Source organism: Callithrix jacchus, chromosome 4 (assembly GCF_049354715.1).
Source record: "Callithrix jacchus isolate 240 chromosome 4, calJac240_pri, whole genome shotgun sequence".
Taxonomy (NCBI): domain Eukaryota; kingdom Metazoa; phylum Chordata; class Mammalia; order Primates; family Cebidae; genus Callithrix; species Callithrix jacchus.
In genome coordinates this window covers 78,146,277-78,170,938 of record NC_133505.1, presented here as the reverse complement: position 1 = coordinate 78,170,938, position 24,662 = coordinate 78,146,277, and the positions used below count along the sequence as shown (strand labels likewise).

General features: G+C 37.1%; 1 protein-coding gene across 8 annotated transcripts in view; it reads right to left on the bottom strand.

The window, feature by feature from the left end:
• Window positions 1–24,662, bottom strand: part of KCNQ5 (potassium voltage-gated channel subfamily Q member 5) — a 633,783-nt gene that overhangs the window by 189,652 nt on the left and 419,469 nt on the right. For all 8 annotated transcript variants that reach the window (XM_078369545.1, XM_035296121.3, XM_002746718.7 and 5 more), the window contains exon 3: window positions 3,809–3,935. In XM_078369545.1, the coding sequence (XP_078225671.1) occupies window positions 3,809–3,926 (118 nt within the window). In that variant the 5' untranslated portion in view covers window positions 3,927–3,935. The remainder of the gene's footprint in view (window positions 1–3,808; window positions 3,936–24,662) is intronic.

Genomic DNA, 24,662 nt, shown 5'->3' with positions numbered 1-24,662 from the left:
TGCAGTTTTCGGGTAGGTCAGTAATGAAAGCTAGAAAAAGAATGACTATGAAATCAGTCTTAGAGGTTATTCACAAATTTTTTATGCTGATGTTATTGGGTGAGTGATTTGCGTTTGCACATAGAGAAATAAAGCAGCCAGCCCAGGTAAATGAAGGGTAGCTTGGATGGTCATTCCAAAATACACTTGACTATTCAAATCAGTAATGCAGCAATTATTGCTCATAGCTATAGAAATGTTATTATGACAGAAGAGTCTTAGGGGAGAGATAAAAATTGAACACATATATATAAGGAATAATTTTATATTCTAGATAAGATTATACCAATTTTCAAAGCAAACTCTCAAAACCAAGTAGAGATAAATCAATATACAGTAGTAATGAAAGTATCAAACTTAAAAACATTAGATTTTTTTCTTCCCTTATATTACAGTTATTTAAAATATGTTTACCAAACACAAATACGTAATGATTTTATGATTTATGAAATCAATGAGCTTTTGAAATGCTCTTGGTTCTGGCTAGAGTACAAAGGTAAGGAGGGTGGGCAGTTCAGAAGGAGACATGCTAAAAATCTTCAGGAATTAGCCCATAAAACCTCGATCAATTGAGCCTTTGTTAATAGGGTGCAATACTATATGAAGCTTGTTAGCTGACCACTGTAGCAGCTTTAGTCTGCTTCGACCTGGAAAAAAAAACATCGGTGTGCTTACAGAAAGCACTCCTCAGGTTGAAGGCACAGCCAGTCTACCACAATCTTTTCTATGTTCTTTTCTTGAATCAAGAAAAGACTTCTAAAAACATTTGGGTGTATACTTGGCATGTTCAGAGTAATCAAATCTTACAAATACATGAAGTTTTGAGAGATTTTCGCAACATTTCCAAACACTCATTCAGAGCAGTTATCATGAACAGATGAGAGATGCTATTCCTTTTTTCATTTTGTCACAGTAAACTAGCTTGAACAAGGGGACTACAGTGTTCACTTGACTATTTTACAAGTTACATCAAGGATTTTTATGAACCTGTTGAACAGGCCTAGAAATAGTCTCAACAGTTATCTGGTACAGCTTGCTGCCTTCTGGAAGGTGATGTTAGATTCTTCTGTGTAGGTTAAAAATTACTGACCTGATGCTGATAAGCCATGTTTGAACGGGCTTCACTATAACATCTGTTCAGCTGGACCTTGGATCAAACACGTACATTTAATAAAAGACTAAAAAAAATTCATAGGTATCTTAACTGTAAGTACAAATCTAGACCTTGTTCTAATGGGATTCATTATGTATTTATCCATGAAATTTTCTTCCAAAGCAATTAACTTACTAGAGGTAAAATATCTAAATAAAGAAAAGGTCTGATGGGCTAATAAAACTGCAATTATGCCTGAACCATGTCATACTAGTTTTTTGTTTTGAGACAGGGTCTTACTCTGTTACTCAGGCTGGAGTATAGTGGCAGGAACATGCCTCACTGTAGCCTCGAGCTCCTGGGCTCATGTGATCCTCCAGTCTCAGTCTTCTGAGTAGTGGGGACTTCAGGTGCATGCTGCCATGCCTGGCTAATTTTTCAATTTTTGTAGAGACGGGGTCTTTTCATCCCAGGCTGGTCTCAAATTCCTGGGCTCAGGTGATCTGCCTTCCTCAGTCTTCCAAAGAGCTGGGATTACAGGCAGGAGTGACTGCACCAGGACTCATACTAAATTTTTAAGGTCCCTATTGCTAGGTCCAAAGGCAAGTTAAGAATACAGATAACATAACATTAATTTTAGAACTACATAATATATCAAGACCTGCAAGGACCTGAGAAAGGAGGAGAAAGACTAAAGGACTAAGATGTGTTGATGTATCCATAACTGAAAACAGTTATCAAAAGCCAACAGACATCTGGGAAAAAACCTTCTGTTTAGTATGGAGGCCAGAGATACGTTGGCATTGCTTCTGGAATTGGAACAAAACCAGTTTTTAATTGGTTTTAAAATCTGGAATGAAACATCTTTCCAGTCATCCATGAACTGACCTTATCCTGTAGAAGTTGAGTGAATCTTGGCTAACCATCTGCCTTGTGAATTGTTTTGTTTGGGCCCCTTATAGGACAGAAAGTACTTGTTGTGCAGTAGTTTCACATCAAGTTACAGTCCTTTGTGATGCTGCCTGAGTAGAGAATTCAGAGAGAAAAATATATCTCCAGGGAGAAAAATCTAATGCCTTCACTAATACGCCTTGGGGCTTCAAAAACCTTCAAGGCTGAGAGTTACCACCTACTTTCCTCCATACCTTAGCATAACAGCTTCCAAAAAGAAGTAAAGCCTATTATTGGAGAATATAGACAGCTGGACAAACAGACTGCATTCATGAGGGCCAAATCTATTTTAAGATAGATTTAACTTAGAATTTCACTAGATTCACTATTGTAAAACTAGTGCCGCACCCACAACCAAATTTCCATAAATTCTGGTTTAATAAATGAAGACTTTTGAAATGTGCATACTATGAAAGAAGTATGGAATAAAGGAGTCTTCTTAACAGTACCCATGGATGGGAATACACTTTCTTCCTTGAATCCACTCTGCCCCCACAGTAGGGAACGGAAGTAAGGGAGGAAACTAAGAAGATTACTCAGCAATTCCTGACTCCTAAAACAAAACGGAAAAACTGTGGTAGCTGAAGAAGATAGTCTAAACTATTTTGTAAATTAAAAACCTACTTTTTTCAGGTTGAAAATAGTTGAAATAAATAAGCCTCATCAAGAATTTTTAGTATTTGGGTTTGAATAACTGCCTAAGAAGTAATAAAGACTATAAAGCAAGAAAACCAAATTTAGCTGCTAAATAATAATAATAATAGGTTTTATATAGACTTTTCAATTTTACAATACTTTTAAATATTACTGAGAAATGTTAGATCTTAATTCCAGAATGTTCTATGGCCTCTTCATTGGGAAGTATAATTTCAAGCTGGAACCCAGGTGAATGATGTCTCTCAGACACTACAGCAGCTAGGGAGGTACAGAGATGTGTCATGTATTTGGGGATTTTGGGTTGGAGGGTGAGGGAGTCATATTTCAGAGTGTAGAATACTTCATTCAGTCCAAAGTTGCCAATGCATTAAGTAAACCATACTTATAATCATTCTTGAAGAATGTTAATTGATATGCATTACCAGTACCAATGTATGGCTATCTATTCTAGCTGATCCAAAGCATAATCTGGTGTCATGTTGTAGAGCAAAAAAAGTTTTTTATATTCACTGAAATCAATGCTCCCCTAAATCAGGACAACACTGGAGAACCATATATTTCCATATAAGTCAATTGATATAATTCCAGAATGTTCTATGGCCTCTTCATTGGGAAGTATAATTTCAAGCTGGAACCCAGGTGAATGATGTCTCTCAGACACTACAGCAGCTAGGGAGGTACAGAGATGTGTCATGTATTTGGGGATTTTGGGTTGGAGGGTGAGGGAGTCATATTTCAGAGTGTAGATATAAGTGGGTGTTCTGGAGCCAAATTGCCTGGCTAAAATTCCAGCTCTACCACTTAGTAGCTGCATGACATTCAGCAACTAACTCAGCCTCTCTTTGCCTCAAATTCTTCAGCTGTAAAATGGGAATAATAAAAATATCTACCTCATAATGCTGTAAAGGATTGAATGAGTCAACCTTTTCAAAACTCAAGAGTGCCTGGTCCATGATAAATACTCCATGGATGTTAGCTTTTAATATTAATCAAATATTGCAAAACAGGAGATAGAAGTCTCCTGATGCTAGTGTCATCAGTCCAGGTAGCTGAGACTCTGATATTCACCTATAACACAGAAGGGCTTTCGAGCAAACCTCAGTCTTCCTTGCCATCCTCTATACCGACAACAGCAACCCGCAGACCAGATTCGAATGATGAACTCCAAACCAAAGACGACAATCATCACGAACTCCTAAAATATCAGATAAGACATATCAGAGAGACGCATTATGGAGCAAAGTACAGTAAGAAGCTCTATGAATACTTTTGCATATCTAGGCACTTTGTCTAAAGGATCTAGTTGTTAATATCTAACATTAAGAATATTTCCTTTCTCCAAATCAAACTAAATCTGGAGAGCATTTCAACCTCATATTGTTGGCATTTCCTATCATGGAATGCTATTCCTTTTCAAGTCACTAATACGTTGCAAATTTGGGAGTCAGTTTCAATACTAAGTGTGCAGGCTGAATAATGAATGTGTCTTGTCTGGAATTTATAGTGTAGCTGACTTTAGCTACCCAGTAACATGTGAAATATCTGAAATAAAATAGCGGATCCTGAAATATAATGGCAAGTTTTACAGAAAATAGAGCTTCATTTTGCTGCAAGGAGTGACATAATCTCTAAATCTTCAAGAGTTGTTCTCAGAGAAAAAGAAGCAAAAATTTAGAAGTATACTTAGTTCTTTTGTTACAGTGTCAAAATCTCCTTATAAAACAGTAAGTTTCCAAAGCATTACAGTGTGAGACATGTATATCCTTTGCCAGAAATGAGACCCTGAATCCTCTGGATCTGAAGCTTGTTAATTATTATGCTGCCCTTTGGCGAGAGCTGCCTAGAAAACAACACCTGTTCCAGGAAAATGACTGAGATTATTTAGGAAGAGTTGTGAGTTAACCCTGGGGAAAGGCCAGCTAAAGTAGCTCATTAAACAGTCAGTGATAGAATGAAAAACCAAATGGAATTTGTAAAACAAAAGCATCTCTGGAGCAAGCTTAGCACAGTCACCTTGTTATTTCTTCCTATAAAGACAGGCATTTAATTTATCAAAATTGTTTTTCCTTTAAAAAGTATTTCCCTTTCTTGTTTTAAAACAAGTGTTCATTCAACATTTATAATGTAGAACAATATAGATTTTTATTATAACACCTTAATTATAAAAGTGATATATGATCTTTATTAAAACTTCCAAACATCACAGAAATATAAAGCAGAGAAAATAAAAGTTTTAACCTATTCCCCACTTTCCCATTCAACTCCCAGGATAAAAACTGTTACCAAATTTACAAAAGTGGCATTTTTGTTGCAAATTTCAGGCAAATGTCTGTTTCTTTAGTTAGAGCATGTGATGATATACTGCACTTTTGAAATGCCTAGTAGAGTTATATCATTCTATCCTTCTTTTATTTGTAGGATACTAAGTAATCCACAATATTTCTTATCATGGGAAATAAATATCTAATATCATCACCACTTACACACAGTTATTCAAAATTACTTATAGGATAAACCTTCAAAGATGACCTTACACACAGATAACTGAAACTAGGGTCAACATACACTCATCAGTAATCCCAGGGTTTTGTTTCATTTTGGCTTTGTTTTAGTTTTGAATGTATATCTGGGTAGTTGAATCTGTTCATTTATTAATGTATCTAAAGTGCCAGATCATTTATTTTTAATCCAGCACATCTTTCCAAATACAGAAAACATACTCAGGCCTAAAATGCCCATGTAGTTGTGCCTGTGCCCAACCTAGGTTGAATGGCAGGTCCACTTTTTATCCCTGCTCCTAATTCCTATTTATGCCAGGACATTTGGCACTCCAGTTGTGAGAATTCATATTATGAGGGATCTCAAGAAAATTCCAAACGTGGCCTGAGCCCCTGGACACTTCCATGTAGCAATTTTTCTTCTTCATGGAAACAGATGACACCAATATGCCCATTGATCTTAACAGATGACAGATATATGCCCATTGTTCTTAGGTATGCCAAGGTCACTGCACTATTTTTATGTTGCAGTGAGGCAGGATAAATTACATTTAAAAGTTCTTTATTCAAGGCCTATTGTTCAGAAATATTGCTTGCTGCTTTTTTTTTTTTTAAGGAGGTGAGGGAAAAATTGACAAGAGAGTCTTGAAATTTATGAAGCAAAACTAATGGGGGTGAAAGGAAAAATAGACACATCTTAAGTCATATTTGGGGACTTTATCACCCCACACTACCCCTGCTCAGAACTATGGGAATAGAACTACCAGAAAGAAAATTAACAAGGATATAAACTATTTGAACAACACATTCAACCTACAGGATCTGACTGATATGAGACATTCCACCCTACATTAGCAGAATACACATATTTAAAAAGCACCCATGGCATATTTATTAAGATAGGTTATATCCTGGGTAATAAACAAATTTCAACAAGTTTAAAAGAATAAAATCAGACAGAGCATGTTCTCAAGCCACAATGGAATAAAACCAGAAGTCAGTAACAGAAAGACAATAAGCAAATCTCTAAACATGTAAAAATTAATCAATATTCTTCTCAATAATCCATTGGTCAAAGAGGAAGTCTCAAAAAATTAAAAAAATACATTGAACTGAATGAAAATAAAAAATGACGTAACAAAATATATAGGAATCAGTAAAAGCAATACTGACAGAAAAATTTATAGCACTAAATGCTTACACTGTAGATGAAAAACGCCTCATAATAAAATCTAAGTTTCTACCTCAAGAAATTAGAAAAAGCAGGGTGGAATAAACCTAAAGGCCGCAGATAGAGGGAAATAATATAGAAAAGAGCATAAATTAATGAAATTGAAAAGTGGAAAACAATATGGAAAATCCATGAAACAAAAAAGTGGTTGAGAAAAATCAATAAAATTGATAAATCTTCTTCTTTTTTTTTTCTGAGACGGAGTTTCACTCGTTACCCAGGCTGGAGTGCAATGGCGCGATCTCGGCTCACCGCAACCTCCGCCTCCTGGGTTCAGGCAATTCTTCTGCTTCAGCCTCCTGAGTAGCTGGGATTACAGGCACGCGCCACCATGCCCAGCTAATTTTTTGTATTTTTAGTAAAGACAGGGTTTCACCATGTTGATCACGATGGTTTCGATCTCTTGACCTCATGATCCACCTGCCTCGGCCTCCCAAAGTGCTGGGATTACAGGCGTGAGCCACAGCACCTGGCCGATAAATCTCTTTCTTGAGACATGACAAAAATCCCCAATGTCAGGAATGTAATAGGGGATATCACTATAGATGTACAGCCACTGAAAAAATTAAGGAGAATTAAGAGTAACCTTATGCACATACACTTGATAACTCAGAAGTAATGGACCAAATTCTTGAAAACTACAATCCACCAAAACTCAACAAAGAAGAAACAGGCAATCTAATTAGCCCTATAACCTCTAAAGAAATTTAACTCATAGTTTAAAATTTCTCCAAACAGAAATGTCCAGGCCAAATGGTTACACTGGCAAAATCAACCAGAAATTTAAATAAGAATATACCATTTTCACATAATTTCTCCCAAAAAACAGAGGAGAAAAATTTTCTCAATCATTTTATGAGGTCAGTATTATCCTGACACCAAAACCAGACAAAGACAATAAAACAAAGCAAAACAAAAACTACATGCCAATATCTATAATCAACTTAGATACAAAATCCTCAACAAAATATTAGCAAACTGAATCAGTCAATATACAGGTAAGTAGGATTTATTCCAGGTATGTAAGGCTAGTTCAATGGTTGAAATCAATCCAAATAATACATTACCTTAAAAAGCTAAAGAAAAAAAATCACATAGCCACATCAATTGTTGAAGAAATAGCATTTGATAAAATCCAACACCCATTTATGATAAGAAAAAAAAAATCTCAGCAAGTTAGGAAAAGAGGTTTAACAGCTTAATTTGATAAATAGCATTTACAAAACAACTAACATCATACTTAATAGTGAAAGACTGAATGCTTTTCCCTAAAATTAAGAACAACCAAGATGTCTACTTTCATCATTCTTATTTAGCATAGTATTGTAAGTTATATTAATAGTTGCTACAGTAAGCCAAATAAAAGAAAAAAAGGCATGCAGTTCAGAGAGGTAAACATAAAATGGTCTATTGGCAAACTATATGATTGACTACAAAGATCCCAAGGAATCTATGAAGACACCCTTGAAACGAATGAGTTCACTAAGGCTGCATGATATATGATCAATGTAACAACTTAATCATATTTCTTTATACTAACAATGAGCATGTGGAAATAAAAATTAGAAACATGATCTTATTTATAACAATTTCAAATAAAAATAATACTTAACTATACACTTAGAAAAATACAGTTTATGTGCATTGAGAATTACAAAATGCAGATGAAAGAAATCAGAGAAGACCTAAATAAGTGAGGAGAAATATCATGTTTATGAATCAGAAGACTGAATATAGTAAAGATGTCAATTCTTCCCGAACTGATCTACAGGTCTAATAAAATTCCTATCAAAATCTAGCAAGGTTTTTTTTTAATAGATACAAATTTATTTTAAAATTTATATGAAAATACACAGGACGTGGAATAGCTAAAACAACGCTGACAAAGAAGATGAAGCAAGAGCAATCACTTTACCTGATATTAAGGCCTACTATGTAGCTCCAGTAATCAAGAGTGTGGTATTGGTGGAGGGATAGACATATAGAACAGTGAGCAGAGTAGAGAATTCAGAACAAGACCCATGCAAATATGCTCAATTGATTTTTTTTTAAATGCAAAAGCAACTCAATGGAGGAAGAAGAGCCCTTAATGAATGAGGCTGGAAAAATCAGACATCTATAGGCAAAAAAGTGGACCTTAATCTTTATTTCCTACCTTATATGAAAATCATTTTAAAATAGACTATGGGTTTAAAAACTAAATATAAAATAAAACTTTAAGTAAAAAAAGATGAAGACATTTTTGGGATTTGAACTAAGCAAAGAGTTCTTAATCTTGACATCAAAAGCAGAAGTTAGAAAAGGAAAAATAGATAAATTGGACTCCATCAAAAGAAAAAACTTACTCTGTGAGACCTAGGTATTAAGGATGAAAAGACAAGCCATAGACTGGGAGAAAACGTTTGTAAACCACAGATCTGACAAAGGACAAATATCTAAAATATGTAAAGAAACCTTAAACTCAACAGTAAAAAACCAAAAACTCAATTAGAAAATTGGCAAAGATATAAACAGAATATTCATAGAAGAAGACATACATAAAGAGGTTACCCATATGGCAAAGAAGCATGTGAAAAGATATTTGACATCATTAGCCATCAGGGAAATGCAAATTAGATCACAATGATATCACTACACAGCTAGCAGAATGGCTAAAATAGAAAATAGTGGCAAAAAATAGTTACAACACAAAATGCTAGGGAGGATGCAGAGAAGCTGGACCATTCAAACACTGCTGGTGGGAATGTAAAACAGTGTAGTCCTTCTGAAAAATAGTATGGTCATTTCTTATGAAACTGGACATATAGTTACCATATGACTCAGCAATTGTCCTCTTAGGCATTCATGTCAGAGACATGAAAACTTATGTTTGTACAAAAACCTGTACATGAATGTTCATAGCAGAATTATTCATAATGGCCAAAACCTAAAATCAGCCCAGATGCCCTTCACCATGAGAATGGTTAAACAAGCTATGGTGCCTCCATACCATGGCATGCTACTCAATAATACAAATTAATGAACTATTGATACACAGAGTAACATAAATGAATTGCCAGGGAATGATGTTAAGTGCAAAAAAAGACAGTCTTAAAAAGTTACACACTATATTATTCCATTTATGTAACATTTTTGAAATAAAAACATTTCAGAAATGGAGAACAGATTAGTGGTTGCTAGGTGTCAGGCTGGGGAAGGAAAGGGGTGTGCAAGTGGGAAGAAGGTGGATGTGCTTAGAAAGGCACAACTTGAGAGATCCTTGTGAGAACAGAACTGTCTAAATATCTTGACTGTTGGGTTAGATATACCAGTCTCTGCAAGTGATAAAACCGTACAGACTAATACACGCGTGCGCACGTGCACACGCGCACACACACACGAATTCAAGTGAAACTGGAGAAATCTGATGAGATTTGTGATCTGTATCAACGCTATTATCCTGGTTGTGATATTATACTATAGTTTTACAAAATGTTACCTTTTGGGGATATTGGGTAAAGTATACATAGGATATGCCTACTATATCTTACAACTGCTTGTGAATCTACAATTATCTCAATAACAATTTAAATGAAAAAAAGCCATTACCAGCAATCTAGACAATGGGATAGACTCATAAGAGGAAATGTATTCTTCTTCAATTCCAGATGCTAGGTATGATTTCACTGTTTTGTTTAGAGATACTCTCTAAATCACTCTTTGGATGAGGTCTCATTGTTTTATTTTCATATGAATTGAAAATATAAAAAACTGTTACATTCAGTTGAGATGATTTAATTTAGGGATGGTTTTTCTGACCCTTGCTGGGTAAGCCATGAGACAAGTTCTGGTGCCTTTGCTGCTGTACCTCAGGATAAATCAGTTCATTTTCTCTTGCTTGGTTTTAGTTGAAACAAAATGCTTACTATTTACTGAAATGGCAGCTAAAGAGATTAGTGAATAATATTCAAAATACTTAACTTATTTGGAGGAAAGCTGGAGTGAAAAGACAATGTTATTAACAATGGTCCTGTCCTTACTGAAGCCCCTAGAAGCTTGGCTTTGATAGCTTTTTACAAAAGCAAAGCCAATCAATGTTTATTATTTTTATCACTCACCCTTAAGGAATTAGTGTTTCCTCATTTGTCCTCACAAAATTTTGGTAAAATATAGAAGACCTTTTTTATTCTTCTTAAATGAAAAGGAAATTAAGAAGCCTAAGAGGCAATAATAGAGCTAGTTCTGGATTTTATCTACAATATGTATTGAGCATACTAATCTACATTAACCCTCTTTTCTAGGTATTAAAGAAGCCTCTTCATATGTCACATCTGAGAACTCTGATGCAATTTAATTGATATACATGACTTTGGTGTACCATTTGTGGTTTTAATTATGTTCTTGCACTTACTTTGTCTTTTAGCTACTTAAAATTGTTTTAGGTAAAGATTAATTTTTTGGGGCACAAATTCACAATACGTAAAAGCTCATGTTCCAGTTGTTTTCTCATTAATTAACAGTACTGTTCATCAAAACACAGTGACCTTTGTCTAATCTACATGCTGTCTTCTAGGACCATTAGTTTTTTCTGGTTTTGTGCCATCAAATAGCATTTTTGGGAAGATGAAATGCCGACATTATAAACCTTGTGACATTTGCACCAATTCTTGAAGTGCTGTGGCTAATTAGACATACATAATTAGAACTATTGCTTTTTTTCAGAATATCAACATAATCAATTGCCAGCTATTTTTGTTCCTTTGTGTGTGTGTGCATATACTTAAAGTAACATAGGACTAGCAGGCCAACATGCCTCCTTACATAATCCTTGCGGGGAAAGAATGTGTGATGTAAACTGCATTGTAACATTATAAAAAAAGGCATCAGTCAGAAGGGTTGCAGTTATAATTCCACATAATTTGGAAAATTCTACTAGTATAACACGTTAGGGGAATGAAATTAAGATCCAGATATGGCTCCAAACTTATATCAAAATGTGAAAACATACAAAAGTAAATTATCTTTTGGAATTTGGTCTCTTTGGAGAGCAGAAAAACATGCTTACGAATCATAACTTACAGAACATCACATACAATCATCAATCTATCTAACTTTCAAACTTCTCCTTACTTTTCGGGAAGGTATGTTAATTGTATTGGAAGAGAATTTTGAGGGAATGAATGTTTTTACCATCTAAATTAGGGATGGAATGGCTCTTCTGACCCTTGCTGGGTAAGCCATGAGACAAGTTCTGGTGCCTTTGCTGCTGTTCCCCTACAAATTAGTCAAAGGGACTAATTTGACCTGGAATTGAGGACACATGGATATTTACATAATCATTGCTGATGGGGCTGGTTGTGAGAGTTGACAGAACTTCACTAAGTTGCCTAGTAGACATTTCCAGGGGTGGGTATGGGGAGAAGGCGGTCATAGAAGTGGGAGTGGGTAGAGATGGGGGAGATTAGAGTGGGTGGAGATGGAGGAGATTAGATTAAGGCATGAAGGGGTATGGATGCCTCCTGCCTTGGAAACAAATGACTGAGATAGTTTTGACAGACAGTGTCACTGCAGCTAGCCTGATTAATGGGAAGGCTTCGGAAGATGTGATAGATGAATTTGTCTGAGGTAGCTCCAGCAAAATCCAGTGTCTTAGTAGGTCTTCCCCCTTGTGATTAGTTGCTTCCTGAAATTTCTTTATAAATAACTTATCCATTCGAGTTTTCACACCTGTTATGTAAATCTGCTCCTGAAAAGTAATTCATTTAACCATACCTAAATAGCAATGCTCATTTATCCCAGAGGTTCTTCAGAAGATTATAGGGAAGGGAATAGTTTGAAAATGCCTCATTCCAAATGACTGATTACACTTTGTTACTAAGGAAGGATCAAGGCTGGTTTTTGTCAGGTATTGAAGCCATGAGTTGAGACCATATGGGCTGGAGGCAGGAAGTAGGTGCCACCTTCTTGGGGAGAAGAGTTAGAAACAGCAAGACATTCCTGGTTTACCCCAGCTGCCTACCTACAGTGGCCCTATGCATTGCAGTAACTATTGGGGTGCCATGATGAGAGGACTTCTGTCCTCTCTTGTAGTGATTTTAGGTCCTTAGGGATGGGTTGACTCTTGTCAGGAGCTATAATGCCTGCCTGGTATGAGCAGCCACCCAGATGATCCCTTCTATGTTTATGTTTTATGTTCTGTAAGTCACATCTGCATCAGAGCAAAGGATGTCTTAGGCTTTCCCCTTCACCTGCCACAGGTGAAGTCTGCCCATGGGACCAAGATGAAGTGATGCCCTTTGTGGAGGAGCCCGAGCTGGCAATACATATGATGGGGATTCCTTCACATCCTCCTCTTCTCTCCCCTGGGACCAAAAAGCAGGCTTGCTGAGGCTTTTTGGTTGTCTATCCTTCCCTATTCTAAACCTAAGTATACCTTAATTGGTTTGAGGTTTGTATTTGGGTGTGTCTGCATGCAGCCTCTGAACCATAAACACTAAGCTGGAAACACTAAAAAGGGCTTGCTGCACCTTGAACTGAACCCAGACACATATGCTGTTCTGATTTTGCAAAATAATCACAAATTAACTGGTTCAACTTAGAAGCAAAGCTAAATGTCTTGAATCAGATCAAAATGGAAACACCAAAAGAGTCTCCAAATTAATCAAATCAAACCAAGTTTTCATTTGATTCAAATTGCTCATGTGTCTACTTCTCATTAATCTACAGGCTTTTCTTCCGTTTAAGAACTACATGAGGCCGGGTGCAGCGGTTCATGCCTGTAATGTCAGCATTGTGGGAGGCCGAAGTAAGTGGATCACCTGAGGTCAGGTGTTCAAGACCAGCCTGGTTAACATGGTGAAACCCTGTCTGTACTAAAAGTACAAAAAATTAGCTAGGCATGGTGGCTGGTACCTGTAATCCCAGCTACTCAGGAGGCTGAGGCAGGAGAATCGCTTCAATCCGGGAGGTTGAGGTTGCAGTGAACTGAGATCAAAATTAAAATTTAAGATATTTATACAAATTTAAATAAAATTCCTTAAAACAAACAAATATTTCTATTTACAGAGATATTCTGACCTTGAGAAATTAGTGCATATCAGCCAAGTTGACTATAAAACAGACCTTATCTTTCATTTGTCCTGTATGTCGAAGTGGACGCTTGTGTTTAGACAAGAGTTAGTATCGCTTCCTTGCTACTGAGAGGCCGAGAGGCAGGTCAGGATGGGCATGTTCAGGAGAACTTTCGGAACTTTTAATTTTTCTTACTGAGGAGTTACACCTCTGTTCTTACAGCTGCCTTTCTTTGGACCAAAGGAATTGCTCTTATACTGGGAGACCCCTTGATTTCCAGAAAATCTGCTTCTTCCTTCTTCCTTGAGGATATTTACAGAGTTTAGTATAACTAACTTCTCTACAATGTTTACTTCATTTCTCGGTGTTCTGCTTTTCATGAATTCATTTTACAAATGTCTACTAAATACCATCAACATGCAGGGTATAAAGATCAGCAACCTGTTCTACCATCCTCGAGGAGCTTATAACCTATCAGGGGAAGAAAATACACATCACTAGAAAACTCACAAAATGATGTGCCAGAAATTCTGCCGAGTGGTGGTTCCTAGAGAAACGCCTTACCCATCTACTCAGTAAACCCACTGTTGTAACGCCTCCACCTAGAGCAGGCCCTAGCCAAATGTCTGTTGAAGTTTCCTTCAGTTCAAGGCTTCATGCTCAGCAAAAACCAATTAGCATACTGTTTTACTAATCTATTAAAATCAAAATTCTCAAAAAGAGCTAGCTGGAGGTGGAAAAATGAGAACAAGTTAAATGGCCTATGATTTTCATTTCTGACCTGTCTATTGAGCTTTACGACACTAATTGTAATGAGAGGGTGAATGGTTTCTCACTGCCAGACATCTTAGTGACAGCGTGGGCTTATTTTGATTAATGTAAGCTGGTGGACAGTAACTACCTAATTTCACTCCTATGGTTTATACCACTGAATGATTTTATTTTCATTGTTGTTACCCGATAGCTCTTCTCATTTTACATTTTACATTTTACTGGCCTGAAAGGATTTTTTCACCAATGGTTACACCACTATTCTTAAGAAAAGCCACAGAGGAAAGAAGAGACAGTTTATCCCTTTTATCTGAGCATGTTTTAGGCAGAATCTCCAAATGTCTTAGTTCTTGAAGGAAATGGAACTTCAGGGAGGAGCCAGAGTGGCTCTTGAAGGCTAAGCAGAAGTGGCCAATGTGTTTTATCTACTCAATAACCTGGAAGGCAAAGGCTGTGTTGATGCAGTGGGTAGAACCCCAAAAACCTCAACTGTTGAGCTGTCAGTGAGGAAGACATCCTGCTTGCCGATAGACTGAAAAACCTGGAGGAAATGGAATCCTTTGGGATCATGTCTTTCAGAGGAGAAAACGGTATCAGCAGGGTAGTGTTGGAGTTCAGCAGAAATCAGATAGATACAATCTCTCTTTCTTCCATGCCCCTAGGCTTCTTGTGCCCCTCCATATGCCACTGGGACAAATCTCCTTGCTTCCTCAGGTCATTTGAGCCAACTTCTAGACTTCCTAGCAAAATGAGAACATTTGTATTCAAAACCTAGTCTTGCCTTCCTCCTCTCCTACCTATGATTGTTTTCCTTTTTAAGCACCAAAGTGCATTTTATTACTTAAGATTATATATTTTTCCCATTACTATAGTATACATTATTGGTGTGTATCTACTTTGTGGAAATATGACTAATATCCTTTGGTGAGCTTTGAGAGGTTGGGAAACACACCTCTTTCTGTGCATATTGCATGCACACGTGTATGCTCACTTGCTTTCAGGACTTGGTACTGAAACTCAGTCAGTTAGGCTCATGCGAAAGAACAGGAAAGGCAAAAATTTCAGAAATAAAACTGACAGGAGACCCTATTAACAGAACATATCACCACAAATAGAAACTGCACATTAGCTCTCAGTGCAATTTCTAACAAACATAAAGAAGTTAACTATCCTCAAAGTAAAATCAATGGCAATGTAACAATATTCCATTAATGACACTTTCAAAATTAAGGAAAATTTAAAGTTTTCTGTCACTTTTTACATCTAGATCACAAAGAAAAAACAAATATATGCAGAATTATTTATTTTAATAGTTTCAATTTTATTAACCATGTGAATCTTCACAGTGTATTCTTCATGAAATCTGTTATGATTCTGGGCTATTTATTTATATCTTTAATTGTTTCCAGTCATCCATCAAAATCATTCAAGACCACTCATGCCATAAGTCAAATATACTCTTAAATTGAGTAAGATGAAGGGCCTGATCAGAGATAATCTTGAACTAATTTAATGAGCTCTTCTGCTAGTTGTTCATTTGAACCATTAAACAACATTTTAGGAATAAATATGTTTCTATACTGGCTTTTAAAAAAAATGGAGTTGAGGATAAAAACAAGAGAACTACCTGGGCAATTTCCAAGCATTTTAGAACACAATTTTTTTTTGATGTTCCCTAAGCATGAAACATAGCAAATATTTTGCAGTTAGATTTAATGTTGAATTATCCCGACAGATGAATCCAGGAATTTATGGGAGTATCCTTTGTTTCTATTATAATCCATTTCTCTCTTGTGTCATTCACCAAGCCATGTTCGGATTCCCATTTGTTTTTCTAAAGTTTCCCTGCTGGGGAGAAAATGCCTTTCTTGCTAAGTCTAGCCTTTATCTCAGATAGACATGACTCCTACTGCACACAAGCCATCACTCTTACTTGCCCACAGTAGTATCTGGAATATTACTGCTGTCATGTACCTCTGCTCACATCATCAATATATCTTAATTAATACATCACTGCCTGCTTGCCACCCATTATGCACACACACCTGCCAAATAATCTCTGATAGGTGACGGCCTCCATCCACAGCAGGATTAATTGCCGTGGCTTGAAATGATTTGGAAAATCACTTAGTATAGGAGGGAACTGATCTGCCACAGTAACTTGAAACCCTCCTCTTCTCTCCTGCTCCTTTATTTGGTCTTAGTCCTACCTGGCAACACGACACTTGATTTGGAGACCATGGTAGTAGTTTAATGATATGTGAGAGGACTGATTCAGAATTTTAACACACATCCTGTACACAACTAGTGACCAAAGCCATGAAAATATAGACCCATATATTGAATTTACAGGACATTAACAAGAAGTAAGCTCTGGGCAAAAATAACTGTCTATTCAGAACTAAGAGTCTGCCCAGAAAAGAATGCATTAGAGAGAGAAAGTGCACTTCTTACTATTTCCTAAGCAGCATGGGATGCCTGAATAAATAGATGTAAAGTGATACAGCAGTGTCAAGTTGACCTTTTGTAAAATCTAGACAAAAGAAGTCCTGGAGCAAGGTGTACAGGAAGTAAATTTACAGCCTGGCTCAGAGTGAATGGGGATGGCTGGCCTGAGGAAAAAAGGAACAAGGAACCCACAGTGGTGGATTCTCCTCTTGAAACAAGGAAAGCTCTGAAAAATTTCCTAAGCTGAAAGGGAAACAACTCTAGCCTCGCTCTTGTTTGCATCCCCCTTTTTCATCCTTGCTTACATTCCAGGCCAGTCATGAAGCCTTGAGGGAGAAATGCTCTCATGCCTATCTACAGGTAGCCGGACTGTGCAGCTGTGTCCTTCACAGTGTCTTGTCATGGTGGATACCCCAAGAATCTCTCTGCAGGTGTTGGAGCTGGGGAGACTCTGCTGCTCCATATTTTGGCAATCAGGGAATAGAACTGTATTAAAATAAGCATTTTTTCCCCCCATGATAAAGAGTTTCTAAAGTCACTGAAATTACAGTATTCTCCAGCCCCATATCTTGGCAGGCAGGGAACAGAATTGTATTAAAGCAAAATTTATTCTCCCATAATAAAGAGTATCTACAGGCACTGAAAGTACAGTATTCAAAGACTAGGTTTATATATCCAAGATTGGTAGCTCATCAGAGACTATAAATTATTTACACTGTTGAAAGTTCCCATTTTTACAACTTCTGTTATTTTACCCTGCTTGTTTGCACAGTAAGTATGGATTCAATGGAATTTAATCTTCTTCCAGAACACTAATACAATTCGTCGCTTCCATTCAGACGCCATTAATTCAGAACTTGTGATCATTCCACTAGAGTTTGGGTGACACTTACTTTTATCATTTATTAAAAGAGGATTTACTAGGCAAATTAAGAACAGAAATGAGAGGACAAGGGGGAAAATTTAGTATATTTAAGAGGAAACACTTTTCAAGATCCTTAATAGCACTTATTTGCATTTAAACAATTAATAGAATAATTACAATCAAGCCATCTCATTAATTAAAGAAAACCCAGCAGGATCTTTATTTGGCAACAGTTTGTTAGCAGAGATTCTCTAAGTATTGACTCAAAGGGAAATTGGTAAGAGATATGCCTCCTCTCAAATGCTAATTATCCCCTTTCAATCATCTTAAATGTTTCCCAAACATTGAAGTAATCATTCAAATAAGCTACAGCTAGCTGTATAAATTGGTATGCAAATACATGTCAGTCTGTCCCACAGGTAAGTTCCAGGCTCCTTCGATCTGTGGAGGCAGCCCTTAGCCTAGCAGAAGCATGACAAACTGGACCAGAAGGAGGGTCTACCACTGATCCGGGGGGCTTGAGATTCATTTCCACAGCCCTACCTCCACTAGTTCCTTGCTCTGAATTTACATATTCTGTTTTAATCCTTTTCATACTTCCACTAAAAGGTAGACCTATCCCAGTAGATAAGGCCTAATTTCCTCTTACTCCTTGATAATGGCTCCTAATCCCTAAGAAGCTACAAATTTTGGTGAAGCAAAGGCCCAGCACAGTGACTTCACTGGGTCAATGCCAAACACTGGGATCATCAACTTGGTCAGAGTGGGATGCTAAGGACAAAGTGCAGAAAAGGTGGTCTCTACTATGTTTCATTCATTCATTTAGCAGAGCCAGGAGACAGAAGCATGAAGGGGCCCTGCCACTTACGGTGTGTGTGTGTGCAATTTAACTTAATCTCTCTGTGCCTCATTTTTTTTCTATAAAACTGGAATCAAAAACCCATTCTTAATAGGGTTGTTACCAGACTTTAAATAAATTTGTATTTTTACAGTGCTTAAAACAGTGCCTGATACATAGAAATCACTTTAACTCTGTTAAATAAAGTTAAGTCCACTCATTAAATATTTGCTGAGTGCTTACTATGAGCCAAGTGCTCTTCTAAGTGCTGGGATACAGAATTGAACCGAGTAAACATATCCCTGCCCACTTGATGTTTCTAGTGGAGGCAAGCAGATAATATAATGAACAAGTACATTGGGATATAGAAAGATAGAACATTGGAAGATAAGTGCTATAGAGAGTGATAAGAGAGGATGAAGCCGCTGGGAAGAGCTGAAAGGTTTCCAGCTTTAAATAGGAGCAGGGCAGGCCTTTTGGAGCAAACTCAACGTTATTAAGGGAGCCAAGCAGATATCTAATGGAAGAAGTTTCGAGACAGATGGATCAGTTGGTACAAAAACTCTGAGATGTGAATGAGGAACAAGAAGACTGGGGTGGCTGAAGCAGACTGGATAAAACAAGAGGGACAGGAAGTGAGGATAGCTGGGAATTGCTGACTAGCCTGTGTTCCTACATAGTTTTTATGTAACTGTAAGAACTTTGGCTTTTACTTTGCAAAAAAAGGGGAGTACATTCCAGGACAAAGGCCTTAGGCCGAAGTTCAGACTTGTGCTCTGACCACAGCTGCTCTTATCCCTCAGCAGGTTTTGGTAGAGATGGAAGATCCCTCTAAAAGGAAGTGGGCACCTGGAGATGATCTGAGGATCAGGGCATGGAAACTGGGACAAAACTCATAAGTATGTCTATTCTAGGCAAGGGAATAGGAATGAGAATCTAAGCTAAGAACAAGGCATTCCCTGATGCATGCTAAAAGCAGAAGCTTGAAAATATAAATATATCATATCCTCATTAGATGATTTTCCATAATTATAAGAACCTTCAAGTGAGTACTATTCTGCTCACTGCCAAGTGCCAACTCACAGCTACTCAGCCCTGGTCCTCAATGTGGCCGTGAACGGACAAGCTTCCAAGAATGTCTTTGAGGAGATGAGAAACAATGTGAGTTTTGGTATTGTTTACTGGCAGTAAAGGAAAGCAAAACAGCAGATATGGGAAGAATCATGTTTGATTTTTATATACTTTCCAAAATACATTTAAATGGGAATTCAGAACACTTGAACTTTTTTTTTTTGAGATAGAGTTTCACTCTTGTCGCCCAGGCTAGAGTGCAGTGTCGCGATCTCGGCTCACTGCAACCTCTGCCTCCCGGGTTCAAGCAATTCTCCTGCCTCAGCCTCCCGAGTAGCTGGGATTACTGGCACCTACCATCATGCCTAATTTTTTTTTTTGTATTTTTAGTAGAGATGGGGTTTTGCCATGTTGGGCAGTCTGGTCTCGAACTCCTAACCTCATGTGATCTGCCTGCCGCAGCCCCTCAAAGTGCTAGGATTACAGGTGTGAGCCACTGCGTCTGGCTGAAATGTTTTTATTTATAAGTTTGTAGGATATAAAACCCTGTAATGCTTGCTTATCTTGTTCAGGCGCTCAATTTCTTCTTGCTGGAAAATCTAGAGCATCAATTATGTTGCAAGTTTTGGTAAAATTGCCATCTTTTTCTCCAATTTTGATAAATGTCTGGCTTGAATGTCTTTGGAATAGTATGACAATAGAGAGAATTAGATCACTTTTCACTTTTTCTGGCATGTAAGCCAAAGCTGGGAGAAGAGACTTTGAATTTATCTTATTTTCTGACTTTAGCACTGCGTGTAAAGGATTGGCCATAAAGTAAGAATATTACTGAGGAAGTTAGGGCATAATAGTTCTATCTTTCCCTGCCTCTCAATCAAATGTTGAGCGTTCAAAATATTAAGAAAAGCATATGGCTTGTAATTGATACTATTACTTAATTGAAATCTTTGGGTATTGAGGAGAGAGTGTGCTGGCAGGAAGGTGGGCAGTGGGGTGACTATTGTCATGCAGAATGCACTCAACATTTATATGCTAGGACCTGATTCATACAAGTTGAATGTCATTATTTGCTTTGATCACATTTTGTCTGCTGGAAAGAGAATCTCCCTGAATAATGTTTTTGTTCATCTGAAATGTCAGTCTTATAAAAAGCTGCTAGTCACTATTGTGGTTGGAAATTTTCTACTTATAATTTTAAAAAAAGTTGTTGGCTGTTGAAAAAACCTAAAAATGAATTCCGGCTCTGGCTAGAGTCAAATCATGTTAAGATTTTATTTCATTTCTCTATAGTGTTGAATATTACTGAGTCTAGAGAAAGAGTGATCCCTCATTTCAGATGAATTTTTTTCATGGAGCTTTTTCGAGGCAATTAATTCTTCTCTTTTGCCTTCCTGCCCTTATCTGCTGCAAACTCCAAACTCTGAGGTCTGTGTATCTGTCTGTCTGTCTGTCTGTCTACTTATCTAAAGCTATCAGTTGATGACCGATCAAGGGAAGTTCACATATGTGGTTAACCTAAAGTGTTTTTTTGTTTAATTACCTTGTCCTTTGAAGTCATTCTGTCCTAATGATGCAGATGCTTGTACCAGTGGTTGAACACCTATATTGATATTTGCTGCTAGGTATTTGGCCAGGATAATTTATGTCAGAAGCTTAAGGGTAAAGACTGACTGCTTACAGTTCATATTAGCTAAGATGAGTGGTTGTCAAGAGCAGGACATTCCCTTTGATACATTAGAAGGCAATTTTGATTGACCCAGTAATTATTGGAAAGACAACTGACATTTGGGGAAGATGTTAATTTCCTACAAACAATGATATTTTTGTAGATAAAAAACTAAACCTTCAAGGTGCTCCACTTCTTGGAGAATTCCATCCCTTTGTCCTTCGGGAAAATAGGCAGCAGCAGGTGACTGCAATCACCCTAAAGATTCTGTTTTTTTTTTTATCCTAGATTAGGTTTAAGAATGGTTCCCAGTGAGCCCTTTAGAACAATTAATTTCAACAAGTCCTCAATGTAATGTATAGCTCTTTCAAAACAAGAAGACTCCATCCCTAAGTTTGCTTTCATCAGCCAGGACCACCAGGACTTTGGATGAAGACTGCTGTAAGCTAATACTCTAACCAGTTAAATGCTAGCATTGAAGTTGATACAGGTCTTAAGCCATGTCCTGGGAAGGCACCTGATGAAATGCCTCAAGTCTAAATTTTAACAGAAGCACTGCTTTAAATGAAGGTTCCTAGGGGCTTAATACAAAAATGAAGAGTGTTAATATTGAGTCTGTTTTCAGAGTGTTTTTCTCATCATAATGGTGGCTACTCTTTCCGTATTGATTTTTTTTTTCACTCTCTACCTCATGAGGTCCCTTTGCTTTCCCTACATAGCCATGATCTCCAAATCTAGACTTTCACATCTCCTGGACTAGAGAGAAATATTTCCAATATCTTCTGATGGTCTCCAAATGAATCAAATGTAATATATTTAAAACGAGTCTATCTTTCCTCTGAAATTGTTGAACATCATATGTTCTTAGTCTTGGCTGATATCATCACTATCTGACCATGCCCCAAAGTCAGAAAGGGCAGACATCCTCACCTCCAGTCTCTCACCTCAAACATCACCTCTTGATGGCTTGGCCTCAGAAATGCTCTCTGAATTCGGTTTTTCTTTGCCATCTTCTCTGCCTGTTTTAGTCCTGATGCTCATTATGTAGCTTCTGGGCAATGGAGCAGCCTCCATTCCTTCCTGTCCTCCACTATTCCTTCTCTATTCCAGATTTCCCTCAAGACGTAGTCAGAATCGTCTTTCTCAAAACCAAATTTGATCAGGTCATTGTGCTACTTAAGGACCTCCTTTCAGTTTCCAATCACTTACAGTACAAAATTCAAATGACTCTACTCAGAAAACTAGCTTCTTCTCTGTTTCAATCTTCCTTTGAGCTTCTATTCATCTACCTGACCCCATAAAATCTAGCCAGACTGACCAAGACCTTTGTGATGCTAGAACCACCTCCAGTGTCTCCATCTCTGGAAGCTTTCTTCAGTTACCATTGGAGATAAATCCCTTCCTCTCTTATAACCAATTAGGCTCTCATTCTACCTACTTTAGGTCCTCTCACTTAAGCATGAATGAAGTCAGGAATGAGCTAGGGCACTGAACCGAGTGGACACTTAAGAAATACTTGATTAATGCATTTTTTTTTCTCAGAGACAGAAACTCATTCTGTCACCCAGGCTGGTGTGCATTGGCACAATCATAGCTCACTGCAGCCTTGAACTCCTAGGCTCAAGCAATCCTCCTGCTTCAGCCTCCTGAGTAGCAAGGACAATAGGCACATACTAGATGAGGTCTTACTCTGCTGTTCAGACTGGTCTTGAACTCTTGGCTTTAATATTTAACGATCATACTGTTTTAATATTAGATTAGCATGTTTGCTTTAATAACATAAATTAAGTGATTCCCCCTTCCTCAACATTCCAGGTTGCTGGGATTATAGGCATGAGCCACCGTTTAAACACTGTTATGTTTAAACATAAACTGGACACAGTGCTTTAAAAGCAAAATATGTGTCAAAAGTGAAAAACTCATGTGAGGTCTGAGGAGGGATTGATAACTATGTCTTAGTTTGCCTAGGCTCAGTTGAACTAAAATGTTATAGGAAGCTATCTGAAGGCATTAGTCTTTATTTATTTATTTTTTTGCCTTTAGAGATCACTAGTCTATGAATCAGTTATTACTAAATTACTTTTTAATTAAAATATGTTAGTGTTGAATAACTGGCTAGGTCTTTGCAGTAATTCCTGTTATATGATCTTATTTATTTTTAATGTTGGCTACAACTCATGTTATACTATTATTCTTTAATGTTAATGATCATACTGCTTTGATATTAGATTAGCATGTTTGCTTTAATAACATAAATGATTGATTAGCCAACACTCAGAAGGGTAAATGAATCTCAGAAAAAAATGAAGAAGAGTGAAAAAAAAGAGCCACAAAATGAGCAAATAATCACTCTATTTTAGACTTTGAAGCTTGTGTTCCAGATTACTTAATTACACTTGCCTTTATAGATCTTCCAAATGAGTGAAAAATTGTTTTTGGAGTTTAATACTGCTAGAATTACAAGATTAATTGAAACCAGAGTATTTTAATGTCTCCTTGGAAGCACTGAACCTATATCCTAATTTATTAAAAAGCTTGCTATAAGTACAGGAGAGAAAAGTCTGAATCTACTCATTCATTTCATGCAGTTGATAGTTTTATCTTGCATCTCTTTTGGTCCAGGCACTGAATACCTATTTTGTTCTTGGCACTAAGGCTAAAGTGATGAACAAAACAATAAGGATCCACTCTTAAGGAGCTTCTGTTCTGGTGTATAATAAACCAATAATGAAAGACAGTAACAAGCCAGCAAACATCAAATAGTGATAAATCCTGTAAAGACAATAACACAGGAATACATGTGGAGAATTGCTTCTGGCTTCTTTAGATTGAATGGTCAGGTTATTCACATAGGTATTGAGCATCTCCTATATGCTAAGCACTGTGATACATACTAGGAAATACATAGACTACTAACAAATTGTTCCTATTCTTATGTAGTTTTCAATGTAACAGAAATAAATATATGGAAACCAACAACTGTAGAAGAGTGTGATGAACACTGTTATAGACCATCCACTGCTACAGACCATTCCCTCTGAGCTGTGTTGAACCCCAGAACACAAAGGAAGGGAATGTAACAACTCCTGGAGAGTCAGGGAAAACTTTCGAGAGCAACCTAAGAATTAATGAATGGATAGGAATTACTAAGGTGAAGGGAAGTTGTAGAACTGGGTTTTTCAAATAGAAGGAATGTCATTTCCAAAGGCACAGAGATAGTGTGCATGGAAAATACGAATGGTTTAGTATTGCTGGAGTATAGCATGTGACTGTGTGTGTGTGCATGTGTGCGTGTGCACATGAATTGGTGCATATGTGGGCATCTTTAAGGGAAATTGGTGCAGGAATTAGCCTAGAGATGTAGGAAAGATCAGGATGTGGGAATCCTGTGTATAATAAGGTGTGATAACTGTGAAATACACAGTATATTTGATTTTCCTCCTGTTTCCTGGCATACAACTCCTAAAATTCTTAGAATCTTTAA